This window comes from Macaca fascicularis, chromosome 11, assembly GCF_037993035.2.
Source record: "Macaca fascicularis isolate 582-1 chromosome 11, T2T-MFA8v1.1".
Classification (NCBI taxonomy): Eukaryota; Metazoa; Chordata; class Mammalia; order Primates; family Cercopithecidae; genus Macaca; species Macaca fascicularis.
The window spans coordinates 107310333-107331729 of NC_088385.1; the positions used below are offsets into that span (position 1 = coordinate 107310333).

General features: G+C 37.9%; 1 protein-coding gene across 2 annotated transcripts in view; it reads left to right on the forward strand.

Annotated features, from left to right (window-relative positions):
• Positions 1-5: 5 nt before the first annotated feature.
• The window catches only part of SCYL2 (SCY1 like pseudokinase 2), a 70616-nt gene continuing 49224 nt past the window's right edge, over positions 6-21397 (forward strand). Inside the window, exons 1-2 of one of the 2 annotated variants that reach the window (XM_005571983.4) lie at positions 6-261; positions 15784-15988. In XM_005571983.4, coding sequence (XP_005572040.1) covers positions 15812-15988 — 177 coding nt within the window. In that variant the 5' untranslated portion in view covers positions 6-261; positions 15784-15811. Of the gene's footprint in view, positions 262-503; positions 1269-15783; positions 15989-21397 lie in introns of those variants that run through there. The other variant, XM_065524693.1, reaches the window with a different exon arrangement.

A 21397-nucleotide genomic window follows, 5' to 3' on the forward strand; every position in this document is an offset into this window, starting at 1 on the left:
GAAGTGACGTCATGCCCCCGGCCAGCAGGTCTTTTAGTCTTTTTCCCCCTCCCTTACTCTTCGTCCCCAGTCCCTCCCCTCCTCACCCCCTTCCCTCCTCCAGCTCCGACGTTTGCGACCGCGGGGGCGGCGGAGGATATGGAGTAAAGCCGGAGTCAGCGGCCAGGCACCAAGGCAAAGCAGGAATAGCCAGGCGGCGTTTGTTAGGGGGGCGGGGGGAAAGAGCCCCAGCACCGCCCCTCCTGGAAGGAGAAGGAAGAGGTAAGTGACCGGCCGCCGGCACCGAGCAACCTCCCTCACTGGCCGCGCTCTCGCCTGGGCTCCCGGGGCCGGCGAGGAGGGAATGGAGGACTCGCGCCCGGGGTAGGCCTCCCGGGGCCGCCTGGGCTGGTGAATGTTGCCTGGTGACGGGCCTGCCGGCGGCCGGCCGGGCGATCGGCGGTCGGCGCCCGCTCATAGCAGGGCTGGGCGACCAGCGAGCTCCGGGGAGCTGATCCGAGAGGGCCGAGTCCTCGGAAGAGGCCTTGAGGCGACGGGAGACCGGGGATCGGAGTCAGCTGCCGAAGGGAGAGCCCCCCATGCCGGCTGGGGAGCTCGGGTTTCGGTGGTGGAGAACGTGGTACCTTTCGGGGACATTGGACACTACTCTAGGACCGAGTGAGAGAGCTCCCCTCAGTTCTGAGATCTGGAATTCGGTAGCTTGGGTCACCAGCCGGGGCCCTGCCGCCCGCAGTCCTTCTCTGACAGTAGCTTTAGTTCTGGAATGGAAGGTTATTGTGTGTGAGGTGGGTGGGGCAGGTGTTTTGTTAAGACAAAAAACCCCACCGGTTACTCCTGCAGTCTTGTTTTTCTAAGCGGAAGAGAACGGATGGAGGAAGGTTTAGACCGATAAAGCTTGCAAAAACTTCTTGGACTCTGACTGAGCACATACCTGTGATCCGTAATTAAGGAGACCATATTATCAAATCCACCCTCTAAAGCACTCGAGGAGGCTCCAGACAAGCCGCTTAAAAGCGCTATATGCCTGTAGTGACTTCATTGGAAGGTGTCAACTGTTTTTTAGTACGTGAAACTCAGGAATTACTTGTGATGACACTTTTTAAAAACATTGGATTCTATGAATGAGTTTTCTAAGTAGCATGTCTCCGTTCTGAAAAATAAATAGTTTGGCAAAAATGCTCCAAATCAGCCTGTCACTGTAAAACCCCGTCATGTTCTGGTGATGGCTTGAAAGTGAGATGCTTGAAGATTCCTTTTGGACTTTGCAGGTTTGTTGTTGTTGTTTGGTTTGCTGTCTTATTCTTTAGCACAAATATTTTTAAAATATTTAAAAATGAAATCAGCTGAGTATATAAATTACTTCTTGAGGCAACATTAAACTGTAATCTTAAAGAATGCTTTTGGGGGATTGTGTAAAGGAAGGGAACCTAATGGAAGGTGAGGGCCTTCATTCTTTTTAGGTTTACATTACTCACATGCAGAAACCTATTTGGTCTCTAAGATTCATAAATACCCAATAAAATATATACAGGCACATTGTACTTCTGTAGTATGGAATACTTCCTGTACAGATCAACCCTGTTACTGGGAATAACTACTCATACTCACATGTTTGAAATTCATGATATACCTCCCTTCCCTCACCCCAGGAAGAAAAATAGCTCCTCTTACTGTGTTTAACTCCGTGGGTAGCATCACTATCCATTCTTTTCTATAGAAGTTGAAGTTTGACAGTTCCTCTCTCATGCCTCATACTCAGTCTCTCATGAAGTCCTGTTGATTTTGCCTCTTGAATATCTCTTGACTCTTGTCTACTCTTAGTCTGTAACAGTAGTCCTCCTGTTCCAAGCCACTGCCATCTCTCATCTTGACCACTTCCCTAGCTTCCTGATTATGGTCTGCTTGCATCTACTGTTGTCTCCTGTAGTTTTCCACACCAGACTTAGTGACTTTTTCAAAATGTAGACCTAATAACATTGTCTTTGTGTTTAAAATCTTTCAGTGGCTTCTCGCTATTTTTAAGTAAATCGAACATATTAACATGCCTTACAAGCTCTGCATAGTCGGTCCCCTTTCCAATCTCATCTCCACTGTGCTTTCTGACATTCCCTTTCTCCCCTAGTCACTCTGTCTTTTCTGTTCTCCTGCTTCAAGTATGTGGCTTTGGTTATGCTACTTCCTCTGCTTGGAAATGCCCTTCCTTTCTTTTTTTAGCCAATTATGCCTATTCATCATTCAGCTTACTTCAGGGAAGACTTTCCTGATTAGAATAGATTCTCCTGATTATGTGTTCTTACCACACCATTGAAGAGTTGCCATGTTTATTAATACTTAATAAATTAATTAGACCTTCCTCATCTCCTGATGTGTAAGTGCTGAATGTTTGTTAAATGAATTCATTTTATGCTTACTGAATGTGCCAGTAATTGTACTTAACATTTACCTCATCATCACCGTTAATCCTTATAACAATCACTTGAGGTATAGCTAGCTTTTCCCCTTTTTATAGATTAGAAATAGTGTTAGGGTGGGTAGTTAGTCATGGCTGTAGTAAATATTAGAATTGGCATTTGAACTCAGATTTCCTTACCACTGAAGACTGTGTACTTAACCATTTAACTTAATTTTAGCACTTTGCTGTTCATCAGAATCACTTGGGGAGCTTTCTCAGGATACAGATACACTTCATCTTTATAGGTTCCGATTCCAAAGGTTTGAGATACTACATAGGCATCTATATGGTTTAAGAAGTCATCCAGGTTATTTAGATGTTCATCAGAATTTGAAAACCACTATCTTAGACAGTACTTGTGTTTTATGAGTTTATTTTCATACATTGTATTTGAGATTTTATACTTTTTTTTTTTTTTTTTTTGAGACAGAGTCTCGCTCTGTCGCCCAGGCTGGAGTGCAGTGGCATGATCTCGGCTCACTGCAACCTCTGCCTCCTGGGTTCACGGCATTCTCCTGCCTCAGCCTCCCGAGTAGCTGGGGCTACAGGTGCCCGCCACCATGCCCGGCTAATTTTTTTGTATTTTTAGTAGAGACTGAGTTTCACTGTGTTAGCCAGGATGGTCTTGATCTCCTGACCTCGTGATCCACCCGCCTCGGCCTCCCAAAGTGCTGGGATTACAGGCATGAGCCACCGCGCCTGGCCGAGATTTTATGCTTTCTTAAATTAAGGAAGAACTGTAGACTTTAAGGAAATAATCATTTAGTCTAATTTCCTACCCAGTTATTCCTTTTCCCTCTTCTCTAGCTGGAAGGCCTGCATAGAGATAAACTGTCATCCCTCTGCTACTGCTTTAAAAAAAATTACAATAATTTCAAGAATCTGATTAACTTCTTGTTGTAAAAACTATAGTTCACTAATTACATGGACTGGAAATAGCTTCAAAAAACTTGGATGTAATTTTTCCTCAGATCTTACTTATTGTTTAAATTACTAATTTGATATTTAAGCATATGTTGCCTAAAATTTCATGTTGCTTTTTTTTTTTTTTGTATTTTTTTTTTTATTTACATAGAGACAGGGTTTCACTATGTTGCCCAGGCTGGTCTCAAACTCCTGAGCTCAAGTGATCCTCCTGCCTTGGCCTCCCAAAGTGCTAGGATTACAGGCGTGAGCCATTGTACTTGGCCTCATGTTGCTTTTTAAATCTTATTGTACAGTGGTCTTAAAATTTGTGACCAACGACGGAAACTGAATGTTTTACTTCTTGTTTCTCCCACTGCTTTCACCCATGGTGAAAAGCATAGTGCTTTTCACCTAGTAGGTACCTAATAATTCGTGTACTAACTTGGCTGTACATTGCTGAGTCTCTTCAGTTTTTTATGTTCATTTTTAAAATCAGGCTTGTCTTCTGTAATCTGTTCTGGCTCAACTGTGTCTGATAATTAGATACTTTTTATAATTGTAAAGAGAATGATTGTACTCAGCTGTTTTAATCTTTGTTCTGAATAAGATTAAACATGATTTCTGTGTAGAACAAAGAAGAGCATTATCCATTTTTTGAAAACTTTCTTTTTAAAAACTTCTAGTAATCTCTGAGTGCTCCCACAAACAGAAACGTATATTTCAAGAATACATCTTAAGGCCAACTCTGGCCTTAAGGTTAGCCCTGCTCCTTTCAGAGCAGCTAAAAAAAAAAGAGAGAGAAGGTATCTTAAGATCATCTTTCTTTAAATACAGGCAGCTAAGTACTGCATATGGGAGTATAAGCACACATTTTTTCCCCCAGATTTTGTGAAGCATTTAACCATATTTCATGTCTTCTGAATGTAATTTTTATTTAGAATTACAAAAATTCATTGAATAACTGTAAGTGATTATATAAATGGTATTCTCTTATTTTCAGGCATTTACATACAAATCTCAGACCTTTGTGCCCCTTTAAGGGATAAAGCAAACTATTTTGAGTTTCTTTGTTTTATATTGCTGTTCTTTGTAGTCAGTGTCTATTATTTTGTGCTTTTTGAAAGTCTAGTCTCTGCTAGGTGCCATGAGACTGAAAGTTATTAAATGTAACTTCATTGCCAGATGTAATTACAATAAGCTTTTTATTTGCATTGCAGTGACTTCAACAAAAATGGAAGCTCATTCTGCTTTTTAATATTTTATTCTCGGGATTGTAAGCTTGGGAAGCTGGGGACAAAATTAAAAATATATTCCTGGGGAAGTATAGGACTGTATGTATTCATGTTATTTGAAAATTCAGAAAGTCTTTCTTAAGCATAAATATAATTTTACCTGTTGTATTTCTTGCTGTATCTAGAATTCATGAGCAGGCAGGACTGAAAGAATTGCCAGTTCCTTTCAGCCACCTGCTGTCAAATGCTGTAACACTCATCCGACTTTCTGCCAGGTGCATGCAAAATCTAGTATTACAACAGATTCACATTCTGGTTCTACTGAAAGCCAGGTGATGGCTGAGCTAGATGGTAGAGAGATACAATCTTGGAATCATACTGAAGCTACCCCAAATCCTATTTTGGCTGAGATTTAGGAAGGGAAGATGATTGAATTTCTAGTGAATTATAATAAATGGTATGCAATGAGAAATGCCTTACATGAATAAGAATTTTCATCATTTATAATTTTGTCATTGGAAAATATAGGCTTTTTTCTTCATTAATCAAAGGAAAAATGAAAAGCTATAATTTTAAGAAAAGATATTTGGACTCTAAGTTTCTTACATGTCAAATGGCTATGCTAATAATTCAAAATCTCAAATTTAAGTTCAGGTCTTATTTTACAGGCTCCTTGGAGATTACTCAGTCCTTGACCTTCTGTAATTTTCATGGTATTCTTCTTGGGTCTCCTTGGGTGATATTTTTCAAGGCCATAGTCTACCATACTGGCTCATGGTACACCAATTTTTACGTTCAGTCTGGACGGTTTTTTCTAAGTTTTTGGACTGCGTGTCTAAAAACCTACCAGATACCTCCATCTGAGTGTCATTCAGGCACTCAAATTCTACATGTCCAAAGTTGAGTTCTTCCCTCATAAAACAACTGGCTTCTATATGTCCTGTCTTGGTAAATGGCTTCACCTTCCAGCAAGACTCTGAAATTGGAGGTGGGGTAGACTTCTTAGTTTTGTCCTTTTCTTCTCTTGGTTTTAAATTGTTTCTTAATTTTTCCTTTCTTCTCCTTTCTCACTGCTATTTTTGTAATTCAGCAACCTTTCTCCCTTTAAAAATTTGTTTAAAATGTGAAATATAACGCATAAAAGTATATAATGTAGTTGAACATGTAAATACAAAATCTGTATAACTAGCACCTTTGAAATACCTCCTTTACCCACCATCTCTTCTCTATCTTCCTTGTCCATGTTTCCTTTATTTTCTTGCTTTGTATATATTCTGAATTATAAATATCCCTGAATTGCATATTGAAGTTCTCTTCAGTCTTGCCGTATTCTCAGCCTCCACTTTTAGTATATCTTCCACTCTGCTTGATAGAGTGATTGATCATCTTACTTATGCCTGAAACCCTTCTGTGGCTTCCATAGCTTGATTTCTTACTACTCAATGTCCTTGGTGATCTGGCTTTTTAGTCCCCTTTGCCATACTTTCTCCTTTTTCTTTAGCTTTTAACTGAACTTGGTTTTCACTTTGTGATTTTACTCCTACAGTTCTCCTATTCTCTATCCAGTTTACTCCTCTAGCATGACTGTTTTTGGGAAACATTCTATTCCTCTTCTTTTTGTTCCTATAACACTGTGCATGTATATTCTGTAGCATTTTATCACCTGTAGGCTAATGCTGTGGTGGTTTTGTCTGTCTTCCCCTTTGATGTAAGATGTTTCATAGCTTTTCATTTACTTCCTTCCCAGTTTCTCATATGGTATCAGATACATAGTGGATGGTCAGTAAATATTAAACCACCAAATGAATTTCCATGCCTATTCTCTGCCGTATGTACACCAGTGTTGACTCTGGATGACGGATAGCACCTCAAAATTGAATATCAATTCTGAAAATACGCTTTGTTTTCATATGGAACTCTGTAGTTTTCAGACCACACCATAGTCTTCCTCCCTTACGAATCTTGGCACATGGTATTATAATCCCTTCCGGAATACTTCTTCTGCCTTTTCTTACCTGAAAAATACTTTATAGTTTTGAGCCCATCTTAATATTTCCATAGCATGTACATTCTTACCACAGGTTATTTGCTGTAACTCTTTGCAGGACTGAGTCTGCTATTGGATGGAGTCCCTAAAAAGCAGAACCTCTGTATTCTCAGTGTATAACAAGGTGCAAGGCATTTAATATGTAGCTTATCAGGCAGCCTTAGAGGAATGGATATGTATGGTTTTAAATAGAATTTTGTATCCTTTCACCTTCCCATCAAAATCAACAGCAGATGTTCCTAGAGAACAACTTGGCGTAGCCAGTAAATGTTTTCATAATGACAGTAGCTACATTTTCTAGCTGCTTACAAAAATGCAGCATTAAATTAGAAAGGGAAAGTGAGTCTCCATTTCCATTTATAGACAGTTCAAATCTTTAATAGAAGAAAGTGGGTTATACTTACGTAAGTAAAATTTTGTTGATAGAGAAAACGGGATACAAACTACCTGAGATCAGTGGTCTTCAAATATTTTTGCTTGTATATCAAATAATTTTGAATAATGTGTGCTCCTTTTGCACATTTTTAAAGTTGATCACATCTGGAGTTTTTGTTAAGAGTTTAAATAGTTGCACAATATCTAATTTCTAAATTGTTGTATATTGTGATAGTGCTTTACTTCATCAAAACCTTGGATTTTATCAATTGAAATGTGTTCTTATATCTCTGTGACAACCATCTTCTTAATTGTAATTCTGTGATAGATAGCATGTGTTCTTGTTGTTATTAACATCTGTCCTGAAAGAAGCAAGGTATAGCCTCCTTCAGTATTTCTTACCAAACTTCCTTGTGCTTTACTCTTAAGTGGCTTTCTTTTAGAATTAAATCTACAAGTTGCATCCCCCTCCTCCCACAAAATTTTTTACACCTAGGAAAATGGCCTACGGTAACACTGGGATGGCTGAGAGAAATACTTTGTTTTAGTCAAGTGGGAAAAAATTGTGAAGAAAGAAGCAGTTAAGGAAAATCTTCAGGACATAGACTTGGTCTCAGGCAAATCAATTTTAGGAAAGAGTACACATGGAAGTTGACAATTTGGAAAGTGATAGGACTTTAAAACTTTGTTTGTGCCATAGACCCTTTTGACAATTTAGTAAAGCCTGTGAATCCCTTCTCACAGTAATATTCTAGAATCAATTTGTCACTTTCTACAGAAAGCCTGCTGGGATTCTGGTTGAATTGTGTTGAGTTTGTAGATTATTAAGGATAATTGACACATTAACCATACTGAATCTTCCAATTCATGATCATAGTATATCATTCCGTTTATTTAGGTTTTCTTCAGTTTCTGTTAGCAGTTTTTTGTTTTCATTGTATAGATCTTGCATAGCTTGTTAAATTTATTCATAGATATTTCATACCCTTGAAACATTATTTTTAATTTTTAAATTTTCTAATAGAAATACCTAGAAATGCAATTTTTTTTTCAAGACAGGGTCTCACCCTGTCACCCAGGCTGGAGTGCATTAGTGTGATCACGCCTCACTGCATCCTCAACCTCCCAGGCTCAAGTGATCCTTCTGCCTCAGCCAACTGAGTAGCTAGGACTGCAGACATGTGCCACTGCTCCTGGCTAATTTTTAAAAACTTTTTGTTTTTAAAAATTATGTTTTTTTCCCAGGCTGATCTGGGAAATGTTTCCCAGGCTGATCTCAAACTCCTGTACTCAAGCAGTCCTTCCACCTCAGCCTCCCAAAGTTCTGGGATTACAGGCATGAATTACTATGCCCAGCCTAGAAATACAATCTTTTCAAATATGTTGTTCTTGTATTCTACTATCTTGCCAAACTTATATATTCGTTCTGGTAGCTTTTTTGTAGATTCATTCCTTCTGATGTTCTGTGTATGCAGTTGTGTCATTTGGGAATAAATTGTTTTCTTTCTTCACAGTCTGAATGCCTTTTATTTCATTTTCTTGCTTTATTGCCTTGGCTAGGACCTCTATTGGAATGTTGAATAGAAGTGGTAAAAGTGAGTATACCTACCTTGTTCTGAAACTTAGGGAGAAAAGTGGTCAGTATTTATCTTTAAATATAATATTAGCTGTAAATATTCAAAGATGCTGTTTATCAGGTTGAGGAAGTTCCTTTCTGTTCTTAGTTTCCTGAGGGTTTTGATTATGAATTGGTATTGAATTTTGTTAGTTTTTTTCTCTGCTTCTACTGAGATTATCTTGCTTTTTTTCATTATTCAGTTAATGTGAATTACATGGATTCATTTTTAAATGTTGAATTAACATTGCATTCCTGAAGTGAACCCCATTTGGTTATGGGGTTGGATGTGATGTTCTAATATCTTAAGGATTTTTACATATTAACGAGGAACATTGGTTTGCAGTTTTATTGCCATGGCATTATTTGGTGTTGATGTCAAGGTAATACTGACTCTATAACATGAAATGGAAAGTATCCTCTCCTCTTCTGTTTTCTGGGAGAGTTTGTGTGGACTTGGTATGATTTTTTTCCTTAAATGTTTGATGATATATGCTATTCATGTAGAAGCTTTAAGATTAGAATCTGTGGAATTTCTGTTGTTGGTCATTTGTGTCTTTTAAATTTTTTATTTTCTTTTTTTATTTTTATTTTTGAAACAGGATCCCACTCTTTGTCACCCAGGCCAGAGGGGAGTGGCACAATCATGGCTCACTGCAGCTTTGACCTCCCAGGCTTAAGCAATACTTCCACCTCAGCCTTCCAAGTAGCTGGGACCATAGCACACACTACCATGCCCTGCAAATTTTATTTTTCTTTTTTTGTAGAAACAGGGTCTCCTTATGTTGCTTAGGCTGGTCTTGAACTCCTGGGCTCAAGTGATCCTCCTGCTTTAGCCTCCCAGAGTGTTGGGATTACAAGCATGAGCCACTACACCTTGCTACAATTTTCTTGATGAATGCAGCTAAAGTTTTACTGATTTCATTGATCTTTTCAAAACTTTTTTTTTACTTCATTGGATTTTTTTTCCTCTTTTTCATTTCTCCATTAAATAAAGTATTAAATTACATTAAATTCAAATTACATTAAACTCTTTCATTGATTCCTCCTCTTCTGTGTACTTATTTTAATTTTCTCTTTTTCTAACTTCCTAAGGTGGAAGCTTAGACCATTATTACAGACTTTTAAACCCCCTAATATAAACATTTACAACTATAGATTTCTTTGTAAGTACTGCTTTAGTTACGACTCACAAATGTTCATTTTCATTCACTTCCAAATATTTTTTAAATTTCTTTGTGATTTCTTTTTTAGCCCTTGGATTATTTAAAAGTGTTGATTGGCCAGGCGTGGTGGCTCACACCTGTAATCCCAGCACTTTGGGAGGCCGAGGCAGGCGGATCACAAGGTCAGGAGATCGAGACTATCCTGGCTAACACAGTGAAACCCCATCTGTACTAAAGAATACAAAAAATTAGCCGGGCGTAGTGGCGAGCGCCTATAGTCCCAGCTACTTGGGAGGCTGAGGCAGGAGAATGGCGTGAACCCAGGAGGCGGAGGTTGTAGTGAGCCGAGGTTGTGCCACTGCACTCCGGCCTGGGCAACAGAGCAAGACTCTGTCTCAAAAAAAAAAAAAGTGTTGATTAATTTCCATATATTTGCAGTTTTTCTATGTATTTTAATCTATTATTGATTTCTAGTTTAATTTTATTGTAGTCAAAGAAAATAGTTTGTATTATTTCAGTAGTTATAAATATTTCGAGACTTGTTTCATAGCCAAACATATAGTTCATTTTAGTGAATGTTACATGTCTACATGAAAACAATTTGTCATTTGTAGAGTGACTGTTTTAGTTCAGGTTGTTTGGTAGTGCTGTTGAAGTCTCTGTCCTTACTGATTTTCTTCCTGCTTGCTCTGTGTTACTAAGTGAGAACTCGTGAAGTCTCCAACTATAATTATGAATTTGTCTATTTCTTCTGTCCATTCTGCCACTTTCTGCTGCATTTATTTTGAAGTTCTCTTATTGGGTGTGTACATATTTAGTATTGTTATGTCTTTTTGGTGAATTGACAACTTTGTCATTACAAAATGACCTCTTTGTCTTCAAGCTTATTCTGTTATTAATATAGCCACTCCAACTTGGTATATTTTCACATTCTTTCACCTGTGTTTTTATACTTTTAAAGTGGGTTTTTGTAAGCAGCATATAGTTAGGTCTTGCTTTTTTATCCAATTTGACAATCTCTGCCTTGTAATTGAAATTTTAAATTGTTTACACTTAATGTAATTTATTGATATGGTTGGATTTAAGTCAACCATCTTGCTATTTATTTTGTATTTGCTGCATTTGTTTTTTTTTTTCCTTCCTCTTTTCTGCTTCTTTTTATATTTATTCAGTTTACTTTAGGGTTTATTTTTATCTTTATAATTTAGTTATATCACTTTATTATTTTGTAGTTATTTTATTATTCAAGGGTTTACAGTATATATCATTTAACTTACCACAACCTGCCTTCAAATGATACTGTACTGCCTCACATATAATGTAAGGATCTTTAAAAAATATACTTACATTTCCCCCTCCTGTTCTTTCTCGTGCCAGTTCTTCTACATATGTTATAAGCACAATACATTTTTATTACTTTTGTTTTAAATGATCAGCTATCTTTTAAAGATATTATGACATGAAAAGTATTTTTTATATACCTACATCATTTTTATTTTTATTGTTCTGCTTTAAAAACTTTCTTGTTTTTTTTTTTCTTTTTCCTTTCTTTTCTTAGAGAGAGGGTCTTGTTCTGTCACCCAGGCTGGAGTACAGTGGCACAGTCACAGCTCACTGCAGCCTCCACCTCCTGGTCTCAATTGATTCTTCTGCCTCAGCCTCCTGAGTAGATGAGACTACAGTCAGGTGACACCATACCTGGATAACTTTTCTATTTTTTGTAGAGATGGGGTTTTACTATGTTGCCTAGGCTCGTCTCGAACTGCTGGGCTCAAGTGGTCCTCCCAGCTCTACTAGTTTTTATAGTGATTATCTGTTGTTTTTCTGAAAATGTCTTTATTTTACATTGAGTTTTGAAAGTTTTTTCCCCAACCTATAGAATTCTAGGTTGACAGTTTCCTTTACCAGTTTTAAAGACCTCATTCACTTGTTCTCTGGCATGTGTTGTTTCTGCCAAATCTGGGGAAATTCTTTTTTTTTTTTTGAGACAGAGTCTTGCTCCTCGCCAAGCTGGAGTGCCGTGGTGCGATCTCGGCTTACTGCAGCCTTCTCCTCCCGGGTTCAAGTGATTCTTCTGCCTCAGCCTCCTAAGTAGCTGGGACTACAGGTGTGCACCACCTTGCCCAGCTAAGTTTTGTATTTTTAGTAGAGATGGGGTTTCACCATGTTTGCCAGGATGGTCTCCATCTCTTGACCTCGTGATCTGCCTGCCTCAGCCTCCCAAAGTACTGGGATTACAGGCATGAGCCACCGCACCTGGCCAGTCTGGGGAAATTCTTATCTTTGTTCTTATGTGTAATTTACTTGTTTTCTGTGGCTGCTTCTAAGATTTTTCTTTTAATCACTGATTTTCAGCTATTTGGTATATCTATGTATGGGTTTCTTTGTGTTTATCCTGCGTGTGGTTTATTTAATTTCTTGGAGCTTTGTATAGCAGCAGTCCCCAACCTTTTTGGCACCAGGGACCAGTTTCCTGGAAGACAGTTTTTCCATGGATGGGATGTGGGGGACTTGGTTTCAGGGTGAAACTCTTCTACCTCAGATCATCAGGCATTAGTTAGATTCTCACAAGGAGCACACAACCTAAATCCCTCGCATGTGCAGTTTGCAGTAGGGTTCACGCTTCTATGAGAATCCATTGCTGCCACGTATCTGACAGGAGGCGGAGCTTAGGCAATAATGCTTGCTCGCCTACCGCTCCTCTGCTTTGCAGCCTGGTTCCTAAAAGGCCATGGACTGGTACTAATCTGTGGCCTGGGGGTTGGGATCTACTGTTGTGTAAGTCACATCATCTTGCTTCTTGGCATGTCAAATAGTTATTGATTGCCTGCTGAACATTGTGAATGTTACATTGTTTAGTATCTGAATTTTTTGTGCATGTTATATGTCTTCTTTTCATGACTATTGGGTTTTGTTCCGGTAGGCAGTTTAGTAATTTATTATTATTTCGGTTATTTGAGAATTGATTTTAGAGCAGATTTAGATTAGCTTTTACTCTAAGGGTGGTTTACCCCACTATTAAGGCATGGTTCTTACAAGATTTCTGCTAAATGTCTTAGTGGTCAGTGAAGACTCACTACTCCAGCTGATGAGATACCAAATGATTTGCAGCCTTGTGTGAACTTTGAAACTATTCAACTCGTAGCTCTCTAGTTTGGTTCTTGCCAGACCTGGTGGAGTGTCACACTATGTATGCATAAGCATGTGTGGGACCAGGGAACAGAGCATGAAGGGGACCTCTATGCATTTTCTTTAGCTTCATTCACTTTGAAATTGTGTCTCAGAACTTTCATCTACCTCCGCATTCTTGAATGCCAGTTTGTCCCTCCAGCTTCTCAATTCAGCTAGATAGCTACCTGGAATTCTGCTTTATGCTCTGTAGTTTGCAATGTGCCTCTGGGGCAATCCTGGTTCTCTTGTTAGTTCTCTTTCTTACTGGGATCAAAGGCTCTTGCTGCCTGTTCAATGTCTGAAAAATGTGTTTCATATATTTTGTTCAGTTTTCTAGTTGTTAAAAGCAAGAGGGCAGATTCACTCTTTGTTCCTCCCTTATGGCCAGAAGTTAGAGTAACTTATTCATTTATTTACTTAGAGTAATATTTTTAAATATATGAAATAAAAAGTATAGAATAAAAACATTATTTTGAAATAATTGTAATAACATTTCCATAACTACAAAATGGTTTTATGTATGTTGAATGCATTCAATATAAGAAAGCCTAGTATGGGGTCCTAATAATACCTCTAATTATCTTTGAAGTCTTTACCTGACTCCAGATTAGGAACTGCTACCTTAAAACTGTCTATGCCCATGTATTCCCTGAGAAGTCTTCAGGTAACCCTAGAGATACAGACATTATAGTTTGAAGAAAGCTTCCTTTAGCTTTCTTCAACTAAAGATGTCAACAGACATCATCACAATTAGAGTCTATTTTAATTTACCAAAGGAGAAAAGTTAAGCCTGGCAATTACTAATTATTAATACGGGTTGAATATCCCTAATCCAAAAATCTGAAGTGCTCCAAAATCTGAAACTTTTTGAGCAGTGACATGGTGCTTAAAGGAAATGCTCATTGGAGCATTTCGGATTTTAGATTTTTGAATTAGGGTTGCTCAATCAGTAAGTATGTAATGCAAGCATTCCAACATCTGAAAAAAATTAAAAAATCCAAAATGCTTCTGGTCCCAAGCATTTAGGATAAATATTCAACCTGTAACAACTACTGATCATTATGCTTATTAAAAATTACCAAATAAATATTATTATTAATGACACATCATTCATAACAAAGCTATGTAAAATTTTAAAAATAATCTTCAGATTTTATGCTTATGCTTATTTTTGATGCCTGTATGTATTTTATTGCCCCTTTACCATCAGTGCTTTTTTTTTTTTTTTTTTTTTCTTTTGGAGATAGAGTCTGGCTGTCACCCAGTCGGGAGTGCAATGGTGCTATCCCAGCTCACTGCAGCTCCCCATCCCGGGCTCAAACGATCCTTCCACCTCAGCCTTCCAAGTAGCTGGGAGTATAGGCACATGCCGCCATTCCTGGCTAATTTTCATATTTTTCGTAGAGACAGGGTTTCTCCATGCTTCCCAGGCTGGTCTCGAACTCGTGAGCTCAAGTGATCCACCTCCATCAGCCTCCCAAAGTGCTGGGATTACAAGCATGAGCCACTGTGCCTGGCCAATGCTTCTCTTTTAGGAGATTTTCTTAAGTGATTTGATAGTTGAATGTAATTATTATTTAATAATGAGTAAAACTTTTTATAAAATACCAATTTGGGCTAGACATGGTGGCTTATTTATTCCTGTAATCTCAGCACTTTGGGAAACCAAGATGGGAGGATCACATGAGGCTAGGAGTTTGAGACCAGCCTGGGCAACATAGCAAGACCCTGTCTCTACAGAAAAATAATAATAAAGAAAATACAAATTTATTGCTTAGTAAAACATTAGCATCTTTTAAGTTTTATATTGTTGTTTTTAATGTGAAGTGATCGACACCTGTGAAAAGGGGTGGAAAAAGAAAAAATAAGAGTAAATTTTTAAATGTGAAGTGAGAGACAGACCTTCTATATTTGTTGTTGTTGTTGTTGTTTTTGAGACAGAGTCTCGTGCTGTCACCCAGCCTGGAGTGCAGTAGTGCGATCTTAACTCTTGACTCACTGCAACTTCCGTCTCCCGGGTTCAAGCAATTCTTGTACCTCAGTCTCCCGAGTACTGGGATTATAGGCGCGCGCCACCATGCCTGGCTAATTTTTGTATTTTTGTAGAGATGGATTTTTGCCATGTTGGCCCGACTGGTCTTGAACTCCTGGCCTCAAATGATCCTCCTGCTTTGGCCTCTCAAACCCCACAAACCCCACTTTAAGTCTTTTTTTTTTTTTTTTTTTTTTTGAGATGCAGTCTCTCTCTGTCACCAAGGCTGGAGTGATCCCGGCTCACTGCAACCTCCACCTCCTGGGTTCAAGTGATTCTTGGGCCTCAGCCTCCCAAGTAGCTAGGACTACAGGCACCCACCACCATGCCTGGCTAATTTTTGTATTTTTAGTAGAGATGGCGTTTCACCATGTTGGCCAGCTGGTCTCAAACTTCTGGCCTCAGGTGATGCGCATGCCTTGGCCTCCCGAAGTGCTGGTATTACAGGCATGAGCCACCATGCCCATCCCCCACTATAAGTCTTACAGGATCCGTGTTATACAGTTGAGCAATATTCATTCTCTTTCTTAATGTCATTGTCAAGTGTGAATATATCTATTCCTGGTCAGTGAGAACTGAGGTTGAAACAAACAGTTTGATTTCTGGACTTACATTTGTACTAAAGTGTATTGGGTTCTCTGAGGACAAAACCAACATACAACTTTTATCTATATAGGATTATTCTGTTCGCTGTTTGGGAGATCTTATGCTTTTCAAATTAAACTATGAATAAATGCTTATACAAATAAGAAATGATCAGTTCTCCACTATCCTTCTGTTTTTCTAGGTGACTGTAACTACCCAATATTGCAGCCATGGAGTCCATGCTTAATAAATTGAAGAGTACTGTTACAAAAGTAACAGCTGATGTCACTAGTGCTGTAATGGGAAATCCTGTCACTAGAGAATTTGATGTTGGTCGACATATTGCCAGTGGTGGCAATGGGCTAGCTTGGAAGATTTTTAATGGCACAAAAAAGTCAACAAAGCAGGTAAGTTTTAATTCAGCATCCAGTTGGAAAAAACACACATGCTAAGAACCATAAAATGCATGTATGCATTTTTATGTTAAGAAATGCCAAAAGTTCTTAAATGAGTTTTTTATTTTTATTTATTTATTTATTTATTTTTTTGAGACGGAGTCTTGCTCTGTCACCCAGGCTGGAGTGCAGTGGCTGGATCTCAGCTCACTGCAAGCTCCTCCTCCCGGGTTCACGCCATTCTCCTGCCTCAGCCTCCCGAGTAGCTGGGACTACAGGCACCCGCCACTTCGCCCGGCTAGTTTTTTGTATTTTTTAGTAGAGACGGGGTTTCACCGTATTAGCCAGGATGGTCTCGATCTCCTGACCTCATGATCCGCCCGTCTCGGCCTCCCAAAGTGCTGGGATTACAGGCTTGAGCCACCGCGCCCGGCCTTAAATGAGTTTTTTAGTTCTCATTTTATCTTACGATGTCATACAAAAAACAAATGCTTTTAAATATGCTCTGAATCCTCCTGGTTACAGATATACTGTTTGACATACCATATCATCTTGAAATCTAATTTTGCTTACTTCATAAACATGTCAGTTGAGCAAACTAGTATATTAAATTGTAATATTTAGTGAAGTATATGTTTTAGGATAGAAATTGCCATGTTTGTTAAATTTTCTTTTCATGTTTGTCAGTATGTTACTGGCAAAATACCCAGTTAAATTTTTCAATGTTAAGTGTGTCTTAGTGCAGTCTTAGTGCTGGGATTACAGCGTGAGCCACTGTGCCAGGCCAAAATCACTGTTTTCAAAAGTACTTTTACTTCCCTACAAGTGAAATATATGGGTTGTAAAATGTAAAGGATTTCTTATATATACCTCCCAATAACTACCACAGTCATACAATTGTGGGTAGGCATTATTTGCTACTTTTCCGAAGTTAGCTTATTTTCCAGCTAAGTACATTGAAGACCAAATTGGCTTTGGTTATCCTTTTATGAAATAGGAATCTTAGTCCTGTGATAATTTGCTGGTATGTCATTTGTATCCAACCTGTTAAATCTTGTTTTTATTGCCATTTGGAAGTCTTTATTGAAATTCAGAGTTGATCTGCATCTGAAATGCTGATTGATTTGTTGCTTTTGAACATTGCTTTTTCTTCAATTCACCATAAGCTCATCCAAAAAAGTAAATGGTTTCTTGAGTATTGACTACCTAAAAACTATTAATGAGGTCATGAGTTGTGTAAATGAACAACCTCCTCTGATTCCAGCACACGTTGCTTTTACAATCAGTTATATAAGGGGAAAACAAAATAACATTTACAAAATTAGACATTTTTATTAAGGATGTGATAATATATAATAGCATCTCTGTGCCTAACCAGAAAGGTTCTAGGTAGTTGTGGTAATATCAGTATTTCATTTGCTGAAATCTCCTGATGATGTTGGAGCTTCTAGAACATGAGAACCAGGCACAAATGATAGACCCCCTTCTCAACTGCTGACTGTCAGCACTGGATTTTTTTAGGAAACTTTACTGCATTCCACTTTTTTTCTATATATATTGCTTTGGAATGAAAGGTGGTACACCAGTGAGCTCAGTGGATATAGGTTCAAATTTTCTTTTTTTGCCTCCATCAACTTGCAGGGGTCAGAACTAAGTATCCTGTCTTTACTACTGGTTAATTTTTTAAAGAATAGCTAAGTCCTTAACCACCTTGACATTGAAGCATCATTTAAATTTCCCCTTTAATTGAAAAGTTTTAATTCTTTCTCATTTGTCTCATTTTTACTCAGTGAATCATACCAAATATACGATCTAGAGCTGTGCTACCCAATATAGTAGCCAAAGTTAAATTAATTTAAATTCCTTAGTTGTACTAGTCACATTTCAAATGTTCCGTGGCCGCATGTGGCTCGTCTAGGACCACTGTACTGGACAATGTAGATATAGAACTTTCTATCTTTACAGAAAATTCTGTTGATAGGACAGTACTGATCTAGATAACCTGGAAGAAAAATAATGAAAAAAGATAACTGTTCTTGATCTCTTTTTTCTCCGTAAAGAGGCATTAAGACTCAGGGCGTCCTTTCTGCCCTCTCAGTCTTTCTTGTGCCGTGTTGCAGTTGTGTTATATGGCAGCATATATGATCTGAAATTTGACATTGAGTTTGAGGTAAACAATGGGTTAGGAGTTTGGGACAGGGGATTTTCACACATAGTTTTAATATTTGAAGATGGCCAGGTGCGGTGGCTCATACCTGTAATTCCATCACTTTGGGAGGCTGAGGTGGGCAGATCACTTGAGGTCGGGAGTTTTAGACCAGTCTGGGCAACGTGGTGAAACCGCATCTCTCCTAAAAATACAAAAATTAGCTGGGTGTGGTGGCACATGCCTATAGTACCAGCTACTCGAGAAGCTAAGGCAGGAGAATCTCTTGAACCTGGGAGGTGGAGGTTGCGGTGAGCTGAGATGGCGCCACTGCACTCCAGCCTAGGTGACAGAGCAAGACTCCGTCTCAAAAAAAAGAAAGAATAAGACATTAAGATTTTTCAGTTATTATTTGGATAAATTTACCAAATTATAAGGTTCGTAAACATATTGAAATTGATAGCTCTTTACTGATAGCTTATTGGCTTTTGAAGCTACTATTTAAGTTTTATACTAATGGTATATGCTATTAGTGAACTTGTAGAGCTGTTTAGTTTCTTTTTCTTTTTCTTTTCTTTTTTTTGAGACAGCGTCTCGCTCTTTCGCCCAGGCTGGAGTGCAATGGTGTGATCTGGGCTCCCTGCAACCACTGCCTCCCGGGTTGAAGCAATTCTCCCACCTCAGTATCCCGAGTAGCTAGGACTACAGGCGCGCGCCACCGTGGCTGGCTAATTTTTGTATTTTTGGTAGAGACGGGGTTTCACCACCTGGGCCAGACTGGTCTAAAACTCCCGATCTCAAGTGATCCGCCCGTCTCAGCCTCGCAAAGTGCTGGGATTCAGGCATGAGCCACCACGCCCGGCCTAGTTTCTTTTTTGAGTGTTCATTTAGAAGCGGCTCTTAGTTTCTCGTTATTATTTTTTTCTGGAATCTCAGCTGGGATGCTAAAGACATCTCCAGGTGATATTTAGAGAATAAAAATTGTGGTATTGGCCGGGCATGGTGGCTCATGCCTGTAGTCTCAGCACTTTGGGAGGCCAACCTGGAAGGACCCCTTCGCTCAGGAGTTTGAGACCAACATGTGCAATGTAGGGAGACTCTGTCTAAAAAAAATTGTGTAGTCTGCTTAATTTTTAAAATATAAACTTATTTTTAATAACTTATGTTCAGCATATTATAGAATATTGCACAAATCCTGAGTGTACAGCTTATGTTCACAGTGAATACACCCATGTAACCAGCATCCAGACCAATTAAAAAAAACTACTAATACTGGTGTCCTTTCCTAGTCATTATTCCTAACCACTACCCTGTCCTTTAACACTAGAATAATTCTGCCTGTTTTTGAACTTTATTTAAATAGAATTGTATATACTCTTATATTTGACCCCTTTTCCTTAATAGTATATGGATAAGCTAATCTGTGTTGTTGAACAACGCAGTTTTTCTTTTCATTGATAAGAGTACAGCTGTAGACATTCTTGTTTGTGCCATTGGCACATATGAGGCATTACCTAGGTATGGAATTGCTAGGTTGTAGTGTATGTGTTCATTGCCAAATAATTTTTCCAGTGTGATGCCAGTGTACTAGAAACTTCCACCAGCAGTTACAGTTTCTTCACATCCCTGCCAATGTTGTTATATAGTCTTTTTAATTTTAGACATTCTGGGTGGAGGGTTTATTTAATTTTTGAAAATTCAGTGAAATATTCCCTGCTTCCCTGTCTTCTGAACTTTAAGAATGTCTGATAGGTAATTCAGACATAGAATTTATACCATTATATTTCTGTTATAGCTTTCTAACTGACTTAGTCTTTTTACACAATTTCATGTTTTCAGGCTTAAAATGGTCATTTGAATATAGGTATTATTTTCAAACATATTGTTATGTTCTTTGTTATAAATATTTATTTGAGAGGCATTTCTGAGGCAAATGCCCTTGGTTGAATTTCGTTGACTTTGCTAATTTTTAAGTTATACTTTATTTAAACTAGTCATTAAAGATGGAAATTTTTATTTTGGCCAAGCTACAGATATAATGAGAAATGTTTACCATATATACGTACATACGTGTATGTCCTTTAAAAATTGGAATACTATGTTATCTGTTAGGTAGGAATATTATGACTATCAAGGCTGCTAATTTGTTTAAATGATTTCTAATAAAACACCACATACGTTTAATTTCCATCTCAGCTATGTCCCTGATTTTTACCTCCTTTCAAGTAGAAGAATAATTCTACATTTTGAAATTTCTTTCAACTGTCAAATATCAAGCTAAGGGATTTATTTTGGAAGAAGATGTTTAAAAAAATGTGTATGTATATGTATATGTTTATACATGTAATTTTGCCTGGTCTTGGGATATTTAAGCATTTATTTAGTAAGCATTTCTGTTGATCTTGACATAAGATTCTGTGTTGTCAAGGAATTACCCTTCAAAATTGATTAGTTTAACATTTATGAGTAGTCTTCTAGTATTCTACATTTATTATGACCTTTTATATTTGCTTTTGCAGTAGACCTTTTTTCTTGAAAAAAAAAAAAAAAAAAAAAAGGTAGCTTTGTGTTAGTTTGCTTTAAAAGTTGTATTTGTTGACCTGATATTTTTGCCCTACTTCAGGGGCTTCATAACACCTCCCTGAAATGACTGTTTCTATGAGGATAGTGAAGATTGATTGATTTCTAATAATTATTATATAATAAATACTTAATTGTTGTTCATATCTTACCCACTCTACCAAACGTCAGGTTGGCCATAATCCCTTCCTTACTATAAAATGTACAGGACATAATCCTTCCTTACTACAAAATATACATTGTGTTATCCAGATGCCAGTATTCATGGATGAGGCTTGCTAATATTATTTATACAAAAGCATAATTAAATTATAATAAATAATTAAATTAGAATAATTAATAGTTTTAAAATAAAGGAAACTTTTGTGCAAAGCCAAATATGCTAGTCATGTCACCTAGACAAAATATAATCATAAACTAGGAATTTTAAGGGGTATGTTTTTACCTTTCATTCTTCTCAACAACTTATTTTTAACTTAATGTAAATAAAAGTTTATATTTTGGTTTACTGTTTTGAAGAAAGAACATCCCAAAATCAGATGAAAAATAGAGTGTGTGATGCTTGATAGTCACCACCAGCCAGTCATGAGGGTCCATAAAATAGAGATCTCAGGGAACATCTGTGTTCCAGAAACCACCTCTGGTGCCTTAGTGGAGGTCGTGATCGCTGTTGGAAAATTATGTAATTTAAATTT